At 47.2% G+C, this 22,392-nt stretch overlaps 2 protein-coding genes across 2 annotated transcripts in view; both read left to right on the top strand.

The window, feature by feature from the left end:
* LOC135812011 (uncharacterized) overlaps positions 1 to 9,218 on the top strand; it is a 10,920-nt gene extending 1,702 nt beyond the window's left edge. Inside the window, exons 2-6 of the mRNA XM_065325309.1 lie at positions 616 to 720; positions 2,772 to 2,972; positions 3,515 to 3,860; positions 7,016 to 7,312; positions 8,314 to 9,218. Of these exons, the coding sequence (XP_065181381.1) occupies positions 616 to 720; positions 2,772 to 2,972; positions 3,515 to 3,860; positions 7,016 to 7,312; positions 8,314 to 8,576 (1,212 nt within the window). The 3' untranslated portion in view covers positions 8,577 to 9,218. The remainder of the gene's footprint in view (positions 1 to 615; positions 721 to 2,771; positions 2,973 to 3,514; positions 3,861 to 7,015; positions 7,313 to 8,313) is intronic.
* A 2,257-nt stretch (positions 9,219 to 11,475) lies between these two features.
* Positions 11,476 to 18,312, top strand: LOC135812013 (uncharacterized). The gene is made up of 6 exons (XM_065325312.1): positions 11,476 to 11,512; positions 11,614 to 11,718; positions 14,070 to 14,266; positions 14,680 to 15,025; positions 16,210 to 16,506; positions 17,454 to 18,312. Exons 4-6 carry the CDS (start codon positions 14,893 to 14,895, stop codon positions 17,714 to 17,716), a joined length of 693 nt encoding a protein of 230 aa, XP_065181384.1. The 5' UTR covers positions 11,476 to 11,512; positions 11,614 to 11,718; positions 14,070 to 14,266; positions 14,680 to 14,892; the 3' UTR covers positions 17,717 to 18,312.
* The last annotated feature ends 4,080 nt before the right edge of the window (positions 18,313 to 22,392 follow it).

Below are 22,392 nucleotides of genomic sequence, written 5' to 3' on the forward strand. Positions count from 1 at the left end.
TGACCTGCCACCTCTCCGGTTTTCTTTAGCTGCACGTAGGTTCTACGCATGGGAACCAGGCGCTAGGCAGGTGCAGTGGGTTGGTCAAAGACCATGGTTGAGATACGAGAGGTGCCCGGTTCAAGTCCTGCTGGGGAGCGTTTTTCCAGCCGTGCTGCTACCCTTGTTCCAGTCGTTGTGAGACTTACGGTCAACTTTGCTAATAACGACTGAGGATGTAACGACAGTTCGCGAATAACGACAGAATTTCCATGCCCAGAGCAAAGTCCCATCTAGCTGTAATACATATAATGAGACTTCTGCGATAATTACACTTTGCGAATAAAGGCACTTTTCTGATGCCCCGCAGAGTGTCGTTATACGCAAAGTTGACTGTATCCCCTCACCGTTAGGCACTGCACCTCCCACTGGGTTTACCTGGGTTTACCTGGGCTTACCTGGGTTTACCTTGTGTTAGCGGCTGTTGTGAGTTCCATTCGGGGACGGACACGATAATTGTATTTCCGCGTGGGTGTGCATGTCGGCTTAGATGACGAGGAAACGGGGATTTCCCATTGCAGGATTTGAATTCTCTCCTCCACTGTTCTCTTCCGGTATACTGATTGATGTTTACAGGAGAGAGTCGTTCGCCAGGTTTGGGAACCGAAACAGTTTGCCGCTGCTGTTCGACGGCAACTGGAGGAAGAGGAACGAAATGACCAGGAACTGCAAGACATGCGGGTGGGCTGAGGAATACACTGCTATTTTAATTAGGGCTCAAACGATTAGTCCAATTAACAGGTTGCAGACCGGTTACGAAGAATTAACGGTTAACCGATAAAGATAACGGTTACGCAGTAACTTTTCAGTCAATTTTTCAAGTGTCAGGTCGTTGCAAAGTGTGCACTTTCGCGGGCTGTCGCACGCGTACGCAATTTCTGGGCTGTCAACTCGGTCATATCTGGTCTCTTGGTGTGAGAGTATGTATGAATGAGCATGCAAGAGAATGTACAAGTGTGCGTTGTACTGAATAGGGTACATTTTTGAATGAGTATAGTCAAATATACGGTTAAAAAAGAGTCCGCAGGATTGCCGTGGCTTATAGGTTATAACCGGTTAACCGACCGTTAGCTTAGCAGTTAACCGTCAGGGGTAAAACCGTGACCGTTTGAGCCCTAATTTTAATATCAATTTATTCAACTGATGAATATTGATTTATAAGAAAGGCGTTTGCTCCTCACATCTGAGCTCGTGCCTTCCCACCGGCTTGACTTGACACTTGACTGTCTGACTGCAATCCAGCGCACATGAGAAGTCCATCGAACCTTCCGCTCACCAAGCCTGCAGGAAAGCACCACTCCTTGCTCAAGAGTCAAATCGACGGGGGAAAAAATGGCTGACCTCCGGCAGTGTGGGGAGCGAACACCGTTTCTTATGAAATCATCGCCGGAGTCGCTACCACTGTCTCGTAATGTTAAATTTAAAACCAGAATTCTGATATAGCCAGAATGCACTTGTGTGAACATGGGAATACGCGAACACATGTACATGATAGTACAGATTGAGCACAGTCATGTTCATTTACTTCAGTATGTGCAGAACGTCAAATGCAAATCACGCATTGTCCATTTACGCCATTCCCTGAGGATCGCATGTGCCATTGCCCTTACCCTCCAACATGGAAGATTCAGCATGTCTGCTAAGGGGTTAGCTATCACACACCGTGATTATGATCGTCTTGTACTCAGTGTGTGCGCAGGTTTGTCGGTCTTGGGGTGATGTTTATACGGTTACTCGCGGTTCAGAGGATAACCATTGATGTGTGTCGCTATCGCATTGCATGAGCAAGACTAGATGGGAATTGCTGAGATGAAGACCTGAATGTACATGTATATGTACTTGAACACCCACCGATACCTCACCTGCCATGTGCGCCGACATGGCCAGTACCATCCTCATGCCGCCAGATGAACTTAGGGGTGAAACGAGTGCAAGAATTGAGGACTCGAGTACTCTTTGAAAGAACAAGCGAGTATTCGAGCGAGTACGAGTATTTTCTGACAACATTTTAAGCAATGTACTGCACCCACCCTCGTAACGCCGAACATGCCACATGCACCTGCTACACAGTAGCTTTGCATGAAGCCTAGTGCAGGAAATGTAGTCTGAACTACTGTCTTTTGCTGGTATAAAGTAGGGACAAGCAATAATTTCGCGCTTGCATAGGCTATCAGTACCGGTTAGAGTAACAGAAGGGCTTGATGTACATGATGTACATCAGGGGCGGATCCAGGGATTCCGCGGAACCCCTAAATTTCGTAAATGTACTACTGGCAACCATATGCGTGTCCATGTACATGTATCAGCTATTCAGTTTTGACTGTACTGGAACCCCCCCGTAGAGATCGCTGGATCCGCCGCTGTACATACATACTGTACACTGCACATTGGATGCTACGAGCATTTTGCGAAACGAGTACTCGCTCATTTCAAATTACCGAGCGAGCTCGATATACTCGTTTCACCCCTTCTAATGATTGCCTGACGATTGTGAATGCATGAAACTCAGAGTAGCGATTAACTAGCCTTGATTGCCCTTGTTCTTCTGTGTACTGTAGTTGAACACGTAACGTTGGCAGGGTCGACTGCTCATTCGCATAGCATAATATGCCGTCTCTTCTAGCAAGGTGTAGGCAAGAGTAAAAATAAAGCTTTTGGCTCTTGTCATAGGCGTGGGGAAAGTTAATCTTGTGATTCTACTTGTGTTAAACCTTGTGTCCCCGACCGCGAAGCTACAAGCTTGCCTGGACCGGATCTTGCAGTATTCGTTGAGCAAGAGAGATGGGCGCCTCAGCAGGGACACCTTTCCCGGCCTGATGACCATGCACGACTATGGTCCGCTGCGCATTGCCGTGCTGGGAAGGCCTGGAGTGGGAAGGAGTCACACAGCCAACAATATCCTTGAACTACTGGGCGAGGATCCAACGGAAGGGGTGAGTGCAAAGTTGTTGTTCTAGCATTACTCATGCAGTTGTATGCATGTCCCTGTATGACATATTCAAGTGTAAGGTCAACGGAGACTCGGCTAGAGTCCATTCATTGGAAACTGGCACCCTAACGTTTTGGTGTCTCCCACATATAGTTGCGGGTTTAGTGAAAATAACAGTGCATCCTGCATTGTGTGACCCGTGCAATTACTCCTTGCCACATTTGAGGCCAAAAAAGTTCAAGAACAGAGAAATAGAAATTCAGCCAGGTTATACAAAATTAGGACAGGTATACCATAGAAAAATGTATTGAGAAGCAGATCCAAAACCCAGATTTTTGAGATTTAAAGTGGGTTTTTGATCCTCAATTCGGATCCGACTTTCAAAAGCCAGCGGGACTGTTTTTTCGATGAATGGACTGTAGAGTTGGGATGAATATGCAGGAAATGTACCAGAAAAAGTAACAACTTTTTGCCTGTTTTCTGCCCAAATAATAATTAATTATCCTCCAAGAGCTAACCATGTGCTGGCCTATTTGTCCCTAATAGGTGTACAGCGCAGGCGAGGGAAGCTGCAGAGTTCGTGATGCGCCAATCTACAATGCAGCCGGGCATAGTCCAGCCATCATGCTGCGCACTAGTCGCGGTAGTGGCGAGACGTGGGGCAGAGACAGTGCGATATGTATGATGGAAGCTGTGCTCAGCAACAAACTGCATGCCGGTGATGAGTGCTACATGGAGTATATTCGCCATAACGACAGCAGTCCCATGGCCAACCAATGCCATGCAGCTATGTTCTTTACATGTCTTCACCACCTTTCTGAGAACGTCAGACCTGGTGACCTTACTGAGCAGATGTTCTGGTCCAGATTCCGTCCTCTCTTCTCCAGATTGGGTATGTACAGGTGTATAAGACAAAGTGATGCCGTATGCCAGGGATAGCCAAGATCTATCTCTTTTTGTTAGCATGTGTGCTTGTGTGTGTGTGTGTGTGTGTGTGCGTGCGTGCGTGCGTCTGTGTGTGTGTGTGTGTGTGTGTGTGTGTGTGTGTGTGTGTGTGTGTGTGTGTGTGTGTGCATGTGGGTGGGTGTGCGTATGTGTGTGGTTGAACGTTGGCGGTCTGTTCTCGCTGATCGTGACCAAGACATTGGAATCCAGTTTCACTATCGCTTGGATGGCCAGTTATTCAACCCAGCACGACGAACCCGTACCTATCAGCAGACCGCTGTTGTTGATGTTGAGTATGCGGATGATGCAAACTTTGTAGTTGGTTTGCGGGAGCATGCTGTGTTGGCCTTGACGGGGTTCCAGGATGTTTCTGCTGAATTTGGCCTCACTGTGAGTATACCCAAGACCAAATTTATGGTGGCTGGTGTTGGTGTTACTTCAGTTGACACTGCTGGCATTCCGCTTCATGGACAGGTGGTGGAAAATGTTTCCTCCTTCGTTTATCTGGGTTCTGTCATCACTCCGGATGCGCGTTCTGCAGGAGACGTTTCGAGGCGTTTGTCACTCGCCTCGCGTGCCTTTGGATCGCTCCAGGATGTGTTTGCTAATCGTGATCTTTCACTCCATGTGAAGCGCCGATTGTATAACGCCTGTGTGATGACAGTGCTACTGTATGCTTCGGAGTGCTGGTGCCCTTTGCGGGGTGACCTCCGGCGCCTCGATAGCTTCCACCACCAATGCATCCGTAGCATCTTGTGTGTTTCGCGAACACAACAGTGGGAGGAACGCATCACCAATGAGCAGCTCCGAGAGATGTGGGGTGATCCATCGCTATTGTCCTCCCGGCTTCGGAAGCGGAGGCTTGCATGGCTTGGCCATGTGGCCCGCATGTCGGATGTTCGTGTGCCCAAGCAGCTGTTGTTTGGCTTCCTACCGTCGCCTCGACCTGCGTGTGGTCCCCGTCGTCGCTGGAGGGATGTGATTTCGGCTGATCTTTGGCACATCGGCATTGAACATCTGGCTTGGTATGGGATTGCTCAGGATCGGTCTGCCTGGCGGGTGTCTGCCGTTTGGCTGAGCCTCGGCGGTCCTTCCCATGACCAATCTCAACGGGTGGACTGTCTTATCCGCCACCGTTCGTTTCGTCGGCCAGGTGACAAAGCAAGACACAAGTGTAGCGCAGAGCGAAGTCCCTCCATCCAGGAGCAGCGTGGTGCTGTGCAGTGTGGTACATGCAGGAGGTGGTTTCACTCTCGTGGTGGCTTGTGTGTACATCATTGTTTGCCCCTGGAACCATCGGAAGCGTCCGCGCCAGCATCACCTATTCCGCTCAACGTCCCAGCTTCTCTCTTGTGTGTGACATGCAATCGGCAATTCAAGTCAGTGCCTGGCTTCAGACGTCACAAGTGCGACCGTGGCCATCGAGCAACCAAGTCTGATAGAGCGTCGTATGGTGTTCGCTGTTCTCGCTGCAACCGGTAGTTCCGTCGACAGAGTGACCCGAGTCGTCATCTCCGTTTCTGCTCCTGACAATGACTCTGGCTCCTTTCGGAGTGGTGTGGCCGTTGTGGCAACCGAGCTACAGTAGTAGTAGTAGTAGTAGTAGTAGTAGTAGTAGTAGTAGTAGTAGTAGTAGTAGTAGTAGTATGTGTGTGCGTGTCTGTGCGCTCACGCGCGCGCGCGTGTGTGTGTGTGTGTGTGTGTGTGTGTGTGTGTGTGTGTGTGTGTGTGTGTGTGTGAAAATTAGGTCACTTCAGGTGCATCAAAATTTTAAGCATTACTGCAAAGTGACCATGGCTGTTTGAGTGCTTGGACTTGGGAAAGTGATGTAAGAACTGGACTAAATATGCACCAATCAGGGGCGGATCCAGGGGGGTGCGAAGGGTGCAAATGAACCCGTCAGGATTTTTCCAAAAAAAAAAAAAAAAAAAGTAAGGCCAGGCCCAGGCTCGTTGTACTATACAGAACAGGGGCGGATCCAGGGGGGTGCGAAGGGTGCGAAGGGTGCAAAGGAACTGAACAGCCGCCCTGAATTCTGACTAGAGTTGACATTGTGTATATAGCATGTACATAGCATAATCTGTGTCTGACTGAGAATCATACCGGTAGCAGTCGTAAATTACTTGTAATTTTTGTTATTCAATGTGTAACTAATCATACTACTCATCTTGGTGCTATGTGTAATTATGATATTATACAGTAACACACATAACATACTATGTCTTTGGTTTACTACTGTAAAGAAAATATGTAAGTTTCATCCTCGCACCCCTCAGCTTTGGGGTCTGGATCCGCCCCTGCCAATTGCCAGAAAATGTCATACAAGTAACATGTACTAGTAACAGTTGGGAAAGGTGTGAGTTGCCAGTATGATGCAAGCCAGATATTGATTGATGGAAGAAGGATATATTTGCTATCACAGTATCACAGTGGATGAGAGTCATACTGTAGCTCAGTGGGTTAGAGCATTGCTCGCGAATAGCAAGGTCCCTGGTTCGAGTCCCTGTGGTTGACTGATGATTTTTTTTCGTATCTGTCTTGCAAGTGTTGAGTTTTGGAGAGAAAAGAGCAGTACGAGACATGTGGCCTCTATTTTCCTAAAACCCGTAAAAGGCTAAAACTGCACGAACAACTTGCACTTACGCTGTCATAGCAGAGATTTTCGTTGCACAAGCTGTGCGTCATTGCGTTCACTGTCTACTGGCTGACGAGGCCTCTAGGAGACTTCGTCGATCATGCAGACAGACTGTAGTGTTTGTTGTATGCCTGCATTGGATCCTGGTGTTTGTTGTATGCCTGCATTGGATTCTGGTCTTTGTTGTATGCCTGCATTGGATCCTGGTGTTTGTTGTATGCCTGCATTGGATCCTGGTGTTTATTGTATGCCTGCATTGGATCCTGGTGTTTATTGTATGCCTGCATTGGATCCTGGTATTTGTTGTATGCCTGCATTGGATCCTGGTGTTTGTTGTATGCCTGCATTGAATCCTGGTGTTTGTTGTATGCCTGCTTTGGATCCTGGTGTTTGTTGTATGCCTGCATTGGATCCTGGTGTTTGTTGTATGCCTGCATAAATTGGATCCTGGTGTTTGTTCTTTGCAGATATCACCCCTGTCACATTGGTCACAAAGATGAGATGTCTACATCGTGATGAGCTATGTGACGGTTGGAAATGCGTCACTCATGCCACCCAATTCTTGGGATCAGCGGAGAATCAAGTTTTTCCAATCGAGAATAAAGAGCCGACAGGCGATCCGGAGGCAGTGCGGAAGCGTCTTCGCCAGGAGCTGGTGCTGGCGTTGCTGGAAGTCATGTACCAGGCCGAGTACCGCGTCCATCGGCACGAGCTACGTGCCCTGCGTTACACCAGCACCGGTTATAACGCCACTGATATTCGAGGTGAGTGCACTGTATCGCCCGTGCCTGGGAAGGCCTTGGCGGATAATGCTCGAAAAGTACGGACATTGGCATAACCGTACAAAGCTAACGGGTGGTATTCACTTCCTTGCACTCTGCTCCTCTTCGTTACCATGGTACGCAAACATACGCATGCCATACGCATAGTGGCGGCGACTTCTTGGGCCGTAATGTTAATGGAAGTTAGTCGGCGGAAGAGCACAAGCTGCGGTGCAGGAAGCAACCAGCGTTCCTATGCATGAAATACACCAGAAATGTACCATATTCTACCGGCTTTTCTGCAAGCATTGTTCGCTAAGGGCTATCCCCAGGTCATCAATGTTGGAGGATTAGTGGCCCTTTGGCATGCAATGATTTTCACTATGGTACATGTCACTTAGAGGGCTCTGATCCTGCGAATCGCAATCTTTTCTGCTCAATTATTTCGGCACCAGTATCTGTTCTTGTGTGCGTGCTAAAATTATTGGTTAGATTGTTGGTGTTTTCAAAACGAAAACGACCAGAGTGTAGAATCACTGTGCAGTAGAGAATATCTGTTGCGGGTGGCTCTGCATCAGAGGGTGCCCATGCATGTCTCTCACAACGGTCCAGACCTCGGAAATGCATTACAGTCTCAGTAGATCAGACACATTGTCCGCATGAAATAGTTCACTGGAACAAGATTGAAACCATTTTACAAGCACACAGGTACTTACAAGACGATCTGCGGGTTCTGAGGACGTCCGGCTCTTTAACACTCACTGCCTACTAGTGCTTGCAAGGTACCTGGCGTTAAGGCTCTTTCTGGATATGGAAGGTCCGATAATAGGGATTCCACCGTAGTACTCGTATGAGTATTTTCCCATATGAAAACTCTGAATACCTGTTAGGCTTTTATTTGATGTTTGAACCGGGGCCCTTTCTTTCCTTGAGGACTTGATATCCAGGTCCGAATATTCGGCTTTCAAATTCAAACCCTTCCTTTTCTTTGCAATCCTCTTCAGCCAAATATGCCGTAGCCGCCTTAGTCCATCACACGGCTAGGAAGTATGCATGGCCGTCCCATCGCCTGGCTGCCTTGGAGACAGCCCTGCGCGATCAGTGGCTGACCGCGGGCAATGCTGAAGACGAGGACCATTTGACGCCGGAGCAGTTTGTGAGCATGATGTCAGACGAAGCCGCTTGCAGAAAGGTCTTCCGAAGCGACGGTCAGATGAAGCAGGTATCAGTGGAGCTGGCAGCCATGCGGCCTGCCTGGAGGGTTTAAGCCTGGCTTTCATCCCCGAAATGCATTTGGCTAGTAGACGCTTCAGTGAAATGTCTCTATTTCCCCCTTACTGTTCTCTCCTGAAATTCTGAAGTTATCAAACATTTCCCCCCATAGCGTTGCATTGGTCTCAACAAGCTGCTACTGACGTTGCTCTTTTTCCAGTAGAAGAGTTCTTCAGGTTTACACCTTCATGTACATGGCCACCTAAGTCTTCGGTTCATGGTGGACTCGTTTCCTATAGTCTATATTAAATTTTCTCCCTAGACCTTGGCGAACATTGCTGGAAAATTGCTAGATTCTACTGTAAAGGCATTGAAATCGACACAGCCATGCGAGGCCTTGGGCGGGCAATTCCAATGCACCCTCTTCCTTTTATGGTTACCAACATGATGCATGAAACGTTCTCGCAAAAGTACTACATTTTGGTGCTCTTCCGCCGGATCCACTGTACATGTACATGTCTTTGTCATCGGTTACACATCTTTTCATTGTTTCTTTTCGTCATTTTGCGCTGATTATACATTAAACATACGAGTAAATACCGTACTTCTACTGCTAGCATATAATTATGATCACTTTTACACGAGAATTACGTTGAACTGCGGCTTGGATTGTCGTGCATGGCTTTCAGGAACATTATCTCTACGGGTGTATGTGTATGTGTCATGTACATTTGATAAGTCTGTGCATGGCTATAGCTGCTTGTTTCGACCTTGTTAGGACAGGTACAGTGCTGCCAAATACATGTAATTTTCGCCCACAATCTCACACCCGTGTACCACACATTTTCAGTGTCCAAAATATCGCCCAGAATACCAAGAAAATTCGCTTAGTTGCCATTGTAACCAACATTGCGCCCAGAAGTTCACAGTGAGTGCGTTCGATTACACGCGCGAATCGATTCATGAACCTATTCCCGCTATTCACATCACCCCCTGTGAATAGAGTGAATGGATTCCGCATCGATTCCAGGGCTCATGACATGAAAATCGAACGACTTGAATGCACTTGAATCGATTCATGAATCGATTCAAGTGTGCAATCGAACGCACTCACTGAGTGCGTTCGATTACACGCGCGAATCGATTCACGAATCGATTCATGAATCGATTCGCGCTATTCACATCACCCCATGTGAATAGCGCGAATGGATTCCGAATCGATTCCAGGGCTCATGACATGAAATCGAACGACTTGAATGCATGCGAATGGATTCATGAATCGATTCAAGTGTGTAATCGAACGCACTCACTGTACATCAGGTGACAGGGAGCCCTACACACACCGTGGTACAATGTACAATGTATGTGTAGGGCTCCCTGATGTACATGTACATGATGTACATGATGTACATGCCATCCAGGAGTGTTAGTACTTTATTACTTTGCACCGGGAATTCCCCTACACATACAATGTACATGTGTAAAATTTGATAATAAAAATAAAAATATGTATAATTAATATATGGCTCCCTGCCTTGTACTAGCCTTTTTAGAAGCACATGATGTAGAGTGATTTGTGTGTTCAGTTGTGCTCAAAATTGAAAACACGGGACTTCTGCATAGGAAAGTACTGTCCCTGACATTTTGGCCGGTTTTCGGAAGAGCCTTCAAAATCGAACGCTGCCCGAAAAAGCTTTGACAGCACTGCAGGTGTGCTCAGACTCCGTCAGAGTGACTTTACCCGTCATTAGGTTTGTCTGTTTCGATTTAGCCCTATAAATAGAGAATACAACATAGCATAACCCTACAATAATAGTCATTGATCATTGACATTGCCACAGCCTGATCTATCGCTCCTTTATTTTAATTATTACTCAATCTGCAGACAGCATGCTGTTTAGTTCTTTGTGAACTCATCAGCGCAGCACAGATTATTTTGATTATTATTTTTTTACGAGTGCCCATGAGCTCCAGGTATTTTTCTTTTTATTGAGGAGCAAAAGGATGGTGAGACCTAGTGCACTCGGCTAAGCCAAGGTCTTGCCTCCAATCCCTAGTGAGCTAGATGCAACATGATCACGAACCAGGGAGTCGTAGTACGACTCCCTGTCACGAACCAATAATCATCGCTACTAATTGATCCTTTCTCACTCAGCACACATGCTTCTAGCGCTAGTGAGTCGCTCAGGCTGGTTCACACCGGGATATTCAATGGTGCTCTGTGGGGCAAAGCTAGTTGGCTCACTCGATGGATTTCCATTAACTGGAGGATCGGTTGACATAGAAGAATTATAAAGCTCCCTTTGTATGAGTTTGTAAAAGCATTTTGTAGAGGGATTTACGCGCGCAAAGCCCAAGTTGCGATCATGCAACTTTAGGCACCTAGTGGCCTGCTGCGTTTTCATTCGGTTTTTGGGACCCTTGCATGGAGTTCAAGTAATTAGTTCATCTTTCTCTCCTCAATGATGCCTCGGTTTCCTCGCAGGCAAGTCGTATCGGTTGCAGTGAAGTCGTATCGTGGACTGCGCCGTGAAAGTGCTGCATGTGTCTGTAAGGACTCAAACTAGGCGGCATATAGAAACTTTGCTAATGCGGAAAAGGGTACCGCTCATCCAGTCACGAATTCCGGGAGTCGCGCACACCAGTCTCGAAACTACTCGTACCCCTACGCTGGAAAGGCTACACATCATACACACCGAAGCCGCTGCAAGCACCGCTGGCAGACTCGGCGAAGAGGTATTGGACCCAGCGCCACGGCTAACCTTAGCCTAAATCTAGGTCAAGTCCCTAGTCTAGTGTTTGATGGGTGTCTCTTTCCATAGTACAGCCAAACCGGTCGGTGTGGAGAAGCGCTTCTGATGTTGTCCGCCTTCTTTCTACTCTCGAGTTGTTCTTTCCACCCCCATAACCAGCCGTGTCCTAGATAACTATAGGAGTCAGGAGCTTTGTAAAATGTTTCGCCGCTGGCTCAATGGAGAGAGCTTGTTCAAGGTACTTGACGACATTTCCGCATGCGACTCGGACTCTGGTTGTGTTTTTGTTTAGGGAGAGGTTTTGGTGCGTTCCCTCTGGTTCGGATATTCCTTTTTCAGGAGAAGCAGATCAAACAGGAATGGCACCCCGACAAGTTCAAGGAGGCAGTCAGAGAGGTGCTAAGGAACGAAGATGATCAGGAAGACATTGAGCACACCAAGCGGGTAAGAAGTGTGATCACACCCGACATCCATTCATAACTTTCTATTGGTTTTTTTAATTAAAAAAAAATCTCTTACTCGAGACGCATGCCTTCCCCACATGAAGAGTGAACAAGCAGTAGTAATTCTAATAGTGACGTCGACAAACCAAGGATAGAGTACTGTATGGGGCTGGATAACTATTACTTCGCCAAGTGCTGGTGAAGCATAATAATATTATGAACACTGTCTTGGCAGAGCTACTGACTTCACTGTTCAGCTTGTTGGGCCGTGAAAACACGAACCCTGGCGGAATTCCAATGACCCGGTTTCGTTTGAAGACTGAACTGTTCTGGCAAAAGATGGCCACATGTACAGGAATGGATCGAATTTCATTTTTCAGCCTCTGGAAAAGAGATAGAAAGACTGTGAACACGTTTCAAGGCAACCAAAAAAGGAAGCTGGTTGTGGCGCTGGGCTTCTGCAGTGCCCTGGCGCTATCGTTATCCATGAGGTTGAATTACTCGACAAAAAGTTTCTATTATGATCAGCACAAGGTGAGAACAACAATAGACAAGGAACTCAACGGGCTCAAATGTAATCAGGGCTTGTTGTTATGAAAATGAGTGACTACTACTGCCAATCATGCAAACATGCATGACTGTTGCCAGAGGCAGAGGGTTACTGCCAACCAGCCCTCAGCCTGCATTCAACTGCGAAGAGCATTCGGCTGCGGAGATAGGATGCTCGTGTGCCCCTGAAGCAAGTGGCCGCCCATCGCATTTTAAAGCAGAATGAAAGCTTGCAGCGCGTGTGATTCATCACAACGGAATAATGCAAATCAGCATTCCTCTCCACAACAAGACTCACCAGGGTCTTCCTGAACTCCGAACATTCCCTGCCAACCTTCCCGGAGGTGGAGAAAACCAGGGGCATATTAAAATGAACCGTGGTCGACGGGTGTTACACGCTCTCCATATTGCCTTTTCTTCATTGTCTCGTGGGTTTGCAGCTGACTTACGACTACACTGCACAGTACTTCGTGTGCTGTAATGTTACATCACATTACTCAGTCGGAACACATGCGCTCTGTGATCTCTCTGCTGTGAAAACACTCCTCCATTGTGGCACCAAATGTTCGCATCTGATCCATTATCAGAGAATGAGCGACATCCACCATTTCTGTGCCACGAAATGCGGACATCTAACCTATTTAGCACCGTTGATTTGATCTATAAGAAGGAAAGAGGACCAATGAGCTACAAGTCAGGCTATATTGACCACTAACACCACCAGTTACTTTACACTCAGCTCATGCGATAACATTGCACGACACGACATGACGATAGTCACGATACATTAATCCTTGGTTCTCTACCCAAGTCTAACATTGCGCACCTGTTGATTTGATCATCGCAGTATAAGCCGCAACCCCCTTTTTAAGGGAAATTTAAGCGTTCAAAGTGTGGCTTGTACTCCGGAAAGTATGGCAACAAAACAACATGTTTGCTCTTGGTGTGTGTGTGTGTGTGTGTGTGTGCGCACGTGTGTGTGTGTTTCTATTTCTATCTGTCTATCTGTGTGCATGTGTGTGTGTGTGTGGGTGGGTGTGTCTGTATGTCTGCCCGTCTGTCTGTCTCTCTCTCTCTCTGTCTCTTGCGCTTTCTGTCTCTTGCGGTCTCTGTCTGTCTCTCTCTCTCTGTCTCTCTCTCTCTCTCTCTCTCTCTCTCTCTCTCTCTCTCTCTCTCTCTCTCTCTCTTTCTCTCTCTCTGTCTCTCTGTCTCTCTGTCTCTCTCTCTCTGTCTCTGTCTCTGTCTCTGTCTCTGTCTCTGTCTCTGTCTCTGTCTCTCTCTCTCTCTCTCTCTCTCTCTCTCTCTCTCTCTCTCTCTCTCTCTCTCTCTCTCTCTCTCTCTCTCTCTCTCTCTCTCTCTCTCTCTCTCTCTCTCTCTCTCTCTCTCTCTCTCTCTCTCTCTCTCTCTCTCTCTCTCTCTCTCTCTCTCTCTCTCTCTCTCTCTCTCTCTCTGTCTCTTTCTCTCTCTCTGTGTCTCTCTCTGTGTCTCTGTCTGTCTGTCTGTCTGTCTGTCTGTCTGTCTGTCTGTCTGTCTCTCTCTCTCTCTCTCTCTCTCTCTCTCTCTCTCTCTCTCTCTCTCTCTCTCTCTCTCTCTCTCTCTCTCTCTCTCTCTCTTTGTCGCTCTCTCTCTCTCTCTCTCTCTCTCTCTCTCTCTCTCTCTCTCTCTCTCTCTCTCTCTCTCTCTCTCTCTCTCTTTGTCGCCCTCTCTCTTTCTCTTTCTCTATCTCTCTCTCTCTTCTATTTCTCGCTCTTACTCTCTGTCCTTTTAATTTCTTTGTCGTGCTGTGTTTCTCCCTCGATACAGCTCCAGGCCTGCATGGACCGTGTCAAGCAGTACTCGTTGACACAGGGCAGCAATCGTCTCACCAGGGACACATTTCCCGGCCTGATGACCATGAAGGATTACGGTCCCCTGCGTATCGCGTTCATGGGCCGGCCCAACACTGGAAAGAGTCACACTGCAACATACTGCGGCTGTTTGATCAGGCAGCCACTGAAGAGGTCAGCTTCTCGTAGAGACTAGCTATCTGCATTGTGCTGCTGCTATCACATCCCTTCTGCAACACTAGTAACTACACTACCATCGAGTGCAGAAGAACTGGTGGGGGGGGGGGGGGGGAGGGGGAGGGGGGGGAGGAGGGGGGGGCTGATCCTACTCTGTTTCCCCTGATTACAGGTTACACTCAATTAAGAGCAGGATGTCACACTCAACTGTCAGCCACAACCCCTTCTTTAACCTGAAGTTTCACATAAAAATGCGCAATTCTTACCCTAAGAAATCGGTTATCCAGAAATAAGGAGGAAAAACCTCTTCGTAAGATTCTGGACTTGAAGCTTTATGGTGTGCGTGTCTGCATTGTGCTTTATATTCTGAATGTTGACCACCCCGTGGTCTGGTTCCTTCATTCATGCAGGTGTTTTCAGCGGGGGAAGGAGACGCAAGGGTGCGTGAAACAACGTTGACAACCGACTCCAATGGGGAGATCATTCTACGCAACAGTCGAGGTAGTGGGGAGAAGCTTGGACTCGACTCGGAGGTTCTCGTCTTGGAGGCCATTCTCACCAACAAGCTTCACGCTAGCGACGAGTGCTACGAGGAGAAAATTCGCCACAATGACAACAGTCCCATGGCCGATCAATGCCACGGTGTGATTTTCATCATCACTCCACGAGGGTGTGGCGAAGAACCCTCCCCCAAGCCCGGGAGTCACACAGAGGAATCATTTTGGAGTGGCTTCCAGCCACTTCTCAAGCAACTGGGTACGTGCTGTGTAGGAATTGTAAAGAACATATTGAACGGTCGCTGTTTTGATGATGACTGCGCCATAGCTTAGTGGTAGAGCGGCACTGGCCATAAACGAGGGTTCCCAGTTTGAGTCCTGGAGCCGAAAGTCAATGTTTTCTTCAGCCTTTTCCCGTTTGCAACTTTCCCTCAAACCAAGGAATGTAGCAACTGCCCATACACAATGCTCATGTGTAGAGGTAGCTTGGAAAGAATTCATGGTTTTCGTGAGATAGAAGCCAGACTGAGTGTTCCGTATCTGCAGTGTGTGCATTGCGTGAGAGATATCATCATGATATGTGTGGCAATGTTTTTAAGACTAGTGCTAGTTTTCTACCGTATCCAAAGCATAGTACTGCTGGTATTTAAACACACGGCGAGGAGACAATAATTTGATAACCGCAATCAATAAAACTAGCTGAACCGACATTTGTGTACTTTATTCATGCAATGTAAAAACGGTGGAGACGATGTGCAATAAAACGATGAAAATATGAAGAAATGGTGTAGGGAAAAAAACTGCTAGTATTGCTAGTATATTATTATTTTACTTGCGTATATCCAACAGGCCTATGGCCTTCTTACAGGGCACATACATTATTAATGATTTGTTGTAGTGAAAGACGTGCACTTGTGTTTCACACATATCCCAGTGATGGAGAACTGTATGATCTCTACTAGGAACGTAGGCGGTTGGTATACTCAATGCTTACTTTGAGTCGCCTCGTAGCACGTAAAGTGCGGAGGTACAACTTCAAGGGTGATGTGTCCTCACTAACCTCGAGTCTACTGGTTTGTGATGTGGTACGGTCAGTTGCTGTCTTCTGTACACATGTATATAATGTAATCAGACCAATTTGAGAGGCTGCTTTTTTGCTAGCAATGGTTATCTCCTGTCCTGTAGCAAACAACTGTGCAGCAAGATGTGTGCCAGCATAGACACAAAAAAGCACACACACACACACACACACACACACACACACACACGCACACACACACACACACACACACACACACACACACACACACACACACACACACACACACACACACACACAAAGTGGTCTTTCCTTGGTGCCATTAATGGCCAATGGTGAAAGATTTTCACGTACTATTTTCAGCTATGCATTTGCTCGACAATTTTGCTTCTCCTTGTTTCCAGATCTTTGTCCGGTCACCTGCGTGACACACATCCGAGAGGGAGATCCGCCACATGACTTGCTGGAAGGCTGGAAGAATGTTCCTCATGCAACACAGCTTGTCGGTTCATCCCGAAACAACGTGTTCCCCATCGAGAACATGCATCCGATGACAGACAAGACGGCAGTGTTGAAGCGCCTTCGTCAGGAGCTGCTCCTTGCGCTGTTGGAGGTTATTTACCAGGCTGAGCAGCGGCTGCACCGAATCGAGTTAAGGACCCTGAGAGAGACGGATCGCAGCGCATATGTCAAAACACAACGTGAGTCCTATCTGTCCTCTCATCAGAAGATCGTTTTGCTGCATTATCTTCTAATGGTCTACCTTACTGATAAGTTGTAGCGACTTTGGCGTTGATTTCTTAGGAGAGGGTTTGCTCACCACACTGGAGCTCGCGCTTTCCCCGAAACACTGTGGGTTGAGCATTTAGTGGTGCTGTCTTGCAGGTTTGCAGCATGCAAAATGAGGAGGGGAAGGTGAGCACAACCAAGACAAGCTCGAGCTGAAAGTCTTAGCTGTGAAGGACGTTGGCGGATGTTCATGCATGTCGATGACGATACTGGCAGGACCACTGGACAATACTCCTGTTATTTCTATAGCTTAGAACCTTCTAAGTTGGAACGCTGTTGGAGTGCGCATCCAAGATATGCTAGAGCTGTGAGCCAGTTAGTTGGAGAACGTCAGTACCGTCGGTCAGTGTCGTGCAATGTTATCGCATGAGCTGATTGTTTAGTAACTGATGGTGTTAGTGGACATTATAGCGTATTTTGTAGGTTCTTGGTCCTTTTTATTTACATAACACGGGGTAAACATATTGTACTGATAAACTACAGACGAGAACTATGAAGTGGAAATCTACACAACAAAAGGGAACAGACACATAATTTACTTTTACTTTTACCAATGAATAATGTGTGTATAGTGAGGATTTTATGCCCTATACAGTAAAACCTGGTTAAAGCGACCACCCAACGGTGCAAGCAAAAGTGGTCTTTAAAGCCACATGGTCTTTAGAACCAGGTCCCACAGTGTCTGTGTAGAACTGTCGGTGCATGGACAAACGGTGGTTAAGAGCAGGTGGTCGCTAAACCCAGAGGTCGCTTACACCAGGGTTTACTGTAGTTCCAACAACTGTACTGGCCATTGCTTCATGTCCAATGGTATTTTCTCGTCGGTGTTGACTGCCTTCGTTCCTTTTACCCTTACTAGCCAAGTACGCCGTGGCCCGGTTCATTCACAGCACAGCTGAAAAGTATGCTTGGCCATCGCATCGTGTGGCGACGATCGAGAATGCGCTCCGTGACCAGTGGTTGGCCCTGGGGCTGGCGCGGGATGAGGACTACTTGACTCCGGAGCACTTCATTCGTATGATGTCGATGGCGGCCGTGTGCCAGAAGGTGTTCAGGTCAAAGTCTCAGCTCAAGCAGATTGCCGCCGAGTTGGACAGCTTCCGACGTTGCTGGAGGGTGTGATGACGACTAGTTGGCGATGATGTTCATGCGGAATTCATTTCACGTCACACTGCACTGGTATGGCACTCATTGCGTGATCCGCTCACGCCGTGCCCACTGCCCAGACCGTAACACGCTAGGATTTAATGCTGATTACGAGTTCATATCTACTAATACGCTTCTACTGCTTTTCCTATGCCATATACGGGCAAGTGTACATGTAGTGTGTGTGCATGGTGCCCGATCCATGTTTTCTGCCTATGCCCCTGTCGCGTCATCTGCAGCTGTAGTCGCTCCGGAGGCATCCACTGTGGCTGACTGGATATTGTATGAGGATTTGAATGTTGTTTGATTGCTCGCCATGGCCCGGTTTTTCTTTTGTTTCCCCGGGCCTTTTTTGAAGTTATTTGGAGCAGCTGGCCCAGTTTCTGCTTTGTTGGGTGATTTTGCCCGTAAAAGAGGCCATTTCACTTTGAGGGTCCATGTTTGAAATTGTGATTGTCGTTGTTTTCTCGATTATTGCTTTGGATTTCGTTTCTACATTGCCTTGCTTTCCACCTTTTTGCTATCCCACCTTTGTGTTCTATCCAATAAAGCCTTAAAGGCGTTGTAGACGATGTTGTCATTATTGTTATCGCCTGCCATCTTATGATGACCAGTTGGCTAGGGTTCACTTACACATGCAAACGGCTTGGAGAAAGTCATCCCTGGGCCCTCAGACTGATAATCATCATCAACCTACGCATTCTGTTACCACGGCTGCATCCTTCCCTGGGAAGGTTCGAAACTTCCAAATGCCCATACTACACTCACTGCACTACACTCTTTGTGTGCTCTACACTCTTTCAGTGTCGAAAACACGCAAGTACTTCTACATTATACATCCTCACATTTAGTGTTGTCTCACTGTAAAGTTGTGTTGGCTAGTTCATGCACAAGTACGAGTACAGTGAGACCTGTCTAAAGCGACTGCTCAAGGGACCATCAACGTGTGGTCTCTGTAACCAGGTTGACTCGCTGCACCAGTCACACTCCATAACAGCTAGAAGTTGCTCCTGACAAGCTTTGTTTCGTTCCATTATGATATTTGACGGACCTACTGAAGATGGCATCAACAGAATGACTGGCAGTCATGTCGCTATGGAAGGAACTGGTGATGCTTGGCGTCCCGGAGAATCTAATGTACACTGCACATGTACGCACACATACATGTACAGTGAGCAATATTGCTCTTGAAGAGACTAGCAGCAGATAACAGAGAAGCATTTTTTGCCATAAACATGGTCAAATGCCATGCCTGATTAAAAACGGAAACAATATCGATGAAATCTACACATACATGTAACTATGATGTTGCTATGCAGTTTCTATGGTAACCGAGTACAATATAAAGACACGGCTTTTCAATACCTTGCAGGCTTCAACCTCTTGCGTCCTGATATGATAACATCAAATTAACTTTTTATGACCTACTTTGTGTCCTCGACACCGAGCACGGCTAATGTGAGTTTAGGTTGCGCGGAAGAGGTGGGAGCAACGCTGGACCTTTCGGTCATGTGGCTCGCGGAGTATCACCATGCCCGCGGCGAGAGCGTTCTCCACAAGCAAATACAAAGCCCGTGTTCTAGTTACTAGTGCATTGTACAAGTAAAATTATTGCATTTTATCAGTTTCCGATTTCAAGAGATCTACTATTGTACATTCGACTGTACTGTACCCGTAAGGGTGATGTGCAGACATTGTTATGATTTCCCACCTTCCAAACCGGCAAATATTTAGATTTTGATAAAACGATTCAAAGCCTGTCAATTATTTCGTAATACTTGAAGTATAAATATAAGAATAAGTATTTGTTATCCCATGGTTTCTGCGGGCCTTATGGCACTATTTCAAGACCAAAGCTCATGAACGTGCTGGAGACTATTGTGAGCCGGGACGAATTACATCTTATTCAGTGCTTACTTACGGATACCACCATTAAAGTACGGCTAAACAACATCCTGAGCCAGCCACTTGAAACATACAATGGGACTCCACAGGGAGATTCTCTGTCGCCGGTATTGTTTACGATATACCTGGAAGCTGCGTTAAGAGAAGTACGAAACCGTCTACCGCCGCGACCAGACCGAGACGTCCAGCTGCTTCTGCCCAGAGAGTCGGAATATGCAGATGATGTGGACTTCATCAGTACCGACCAAAAGTATCTAAAAGATTGCCTTCCTACAATATCCTCTTCGTTAGCAGAGTGGAACTTGAAGATGAATGAGGGGAAGACGGAACACACCATGATAAGCAGACAAAAGGATCGAATAGAGGAACAGTGGCGACACACAATAAAGCTGGGCTCGATGCTTGGAGTGGATGAGGACATAGGCAGACGAAAGCGGTTGGCTACAAGCGCACTTCACCGGATGTGGGTGATATGGCTGAGAGGGCAACACATCAGAGAGTCTCTACGAGTGCGCCTCTATAATAGCTTCATTCTACCAATCCTGCTTTATAACTGTGGCACGTGGAGTCTCACGGGGACACAGGAGCGGAAATTCCACAGGCAGCAGCTGCGAACAGTGATAGGCATTAAATACCCGCTCATAATAAAGAACACTTCCCTGTATAAACGCACAGAATCTCGCCCCGTGAGCCAAATCATCAGAGATGCTAGATGGAGGCTGTTTGGTCATGTGCTGCGTTTGGAAGAGGCAGCCCCAGCCAGACGTGCCATGGGAGCTTACTTCTTAGGGGGTAACGGCCCCAGCTTTAGGGGACGCCCAAGAACAACGCTCCCGCGAACGCTCAATAATGATCTTAAAAAGCTGAAAAATAATACCGCCCTAGAGACTGGCGATGACTTGAACATGCTGCAGCAGCTTGCCCAAGACCGTCGACAGTGGCGGGAACTGGTGAAGGCTGTATGTAGCTGCTAATGAAACAATGGACATAATTTATACCTTTATATATAGATAATGGAGATGACTGCAACAGGCTGCAGCAGCTCGCCCAGGATCGCCCTCAGTGGCAGGACCTGGTGAAGGTTGTATGTAGCCGCTAATGCAACAATGGACATAACTTTGCGTTTCCATCTTGTCTTTTTTGTGATTGTGATGCTTGATGTGCACTGTGCTTCCTCGCATTCACTTGCTCCTTCTTGCAGCTTGTCTCTTTTTTTCTGTTTTTCGTTTTGTTTTGACGCTCTGTGTGCATTGCGCTTTCTCGCGCTCACTTGCTCCTTCTTGCGGCTTAAGCGAAGGCTATATGTGAGCTTTATAAGCTCACTGATGCTAACGCGAATAGAGCATAATAATAATAATAATAATAATTATGGCATATTATTGCCCCGAGAGGTTAGCCCGAGGGCCGTAGATATATTATTGCCAACGAGAGGTTAGCCCGAGGGCCGGAGATATATTATTGCCCCGAGAGGTTAGCCCGAGGGCCGTAGATATATTATTGCCCCGAGAGGTTAGCCCGAGGGCCGTAGATATATTATTGCCCCAAGAGGTTAGCCCGAGGGCCGTAGATATATTATTGCCCCGAGAGGTTAGCCCGAGGGCCGTAGATATATTATTGCCCCGAGAGGTTAGCCCGAGGGCCGTAGATATATTATTGCCAACGAGAGGTTAGCCCGAGGGCCGTAGATATATTATTGCCCCGAGAGGTTAGCCCGAGGGCCGTAGATATATTATTGCCCCGAGAGGTTAGCCCGAGGGCCGTAGATATATTATTGCCCCGAGAGGTTTAAAATAGCCCGAGGGCCGTAGATATATTATTGCCCCGAGAGATTAGCCCGAGGGCCGTAGATATATTATTGCCAACGAGAGGTTAGCCCGAGGGCCGTAGATATATTATTGCCCGAGATTAGTCCGAGGGCCGTAGATATATTATTGCCCCGAGAGGTTACCCTGAGGGCCGTAGACATGCTACCACAAAGAGTTTCTACATGTTTACATGTGTATCAGGAAGTTGTCAAATACAGTACTGCAAGTATTTGCCGACTCCCTGGTGTGAAATTGTGAGGACAACTTTTCTTCTTCTTTTCAGCTAAAAATAGCTGTATTTTTCATTGCAAAACATTCCTGAATTGTTGTGTTTGTTGTTCAAGCAAATGTGAAGCCAGAGGACAGATGAGCTTGGTAAGAGTTTCGCGTGGCACAGGAAGACCACACAGAGGCAATGACTTTGCGAGGATCTGAAAAGGCACGATGCTGAGTTGAATTTGCTATTTCAAATAATTGTTTGTGATCACAGTACCACATCGAACAGAACTGAATCCTATCCACAAGCTTACCGACGGTCAGGCTGCCAACATGACTGAACAAAATTAATGATCTCTGCAAGCACCACACGGCAAAGGTCGAAGGCCATGTCCATTGCCGGGACGTCCATTTCCAAAAAGCATCTTCGTCTCGATGCTGCACACTGCATGCGACTCGTCGTAGAGTCGTGGATCTACAGTGCACAGAGTCGTATACGCGTAGTCACGCAATCACTGAAATAAACTATTTTTGGGGGCAATATCGTATAATATTATTGGCCGCAGCGGGAAAGGTGCTGATTCGCTGGAGTACGGGCAACAATCACGTGCCATGTGATAATATTATAGCTATACTTTCACAAAAAACAAGCTCGGTGCAGCACTAATCACGGCTGGGGAACCCTACCCTCCACCATCACCAACTCACGAAGCATGTGAACTGGGC

The sequence above is a fragment of the Sycon ciliatum genome, chromosome 3 (assembly GCF_964019385.1).
Source record: "Sycon ciliatum chromosome 3, ocSycCili1.1, whole genome shotgun sequence".
Lineage (NCBI taxonomy): Eukaryota > Metazoa > Porifera > Calcarea > Leucosolenida > Sycettidae > Sycon > Sycon ciliatum.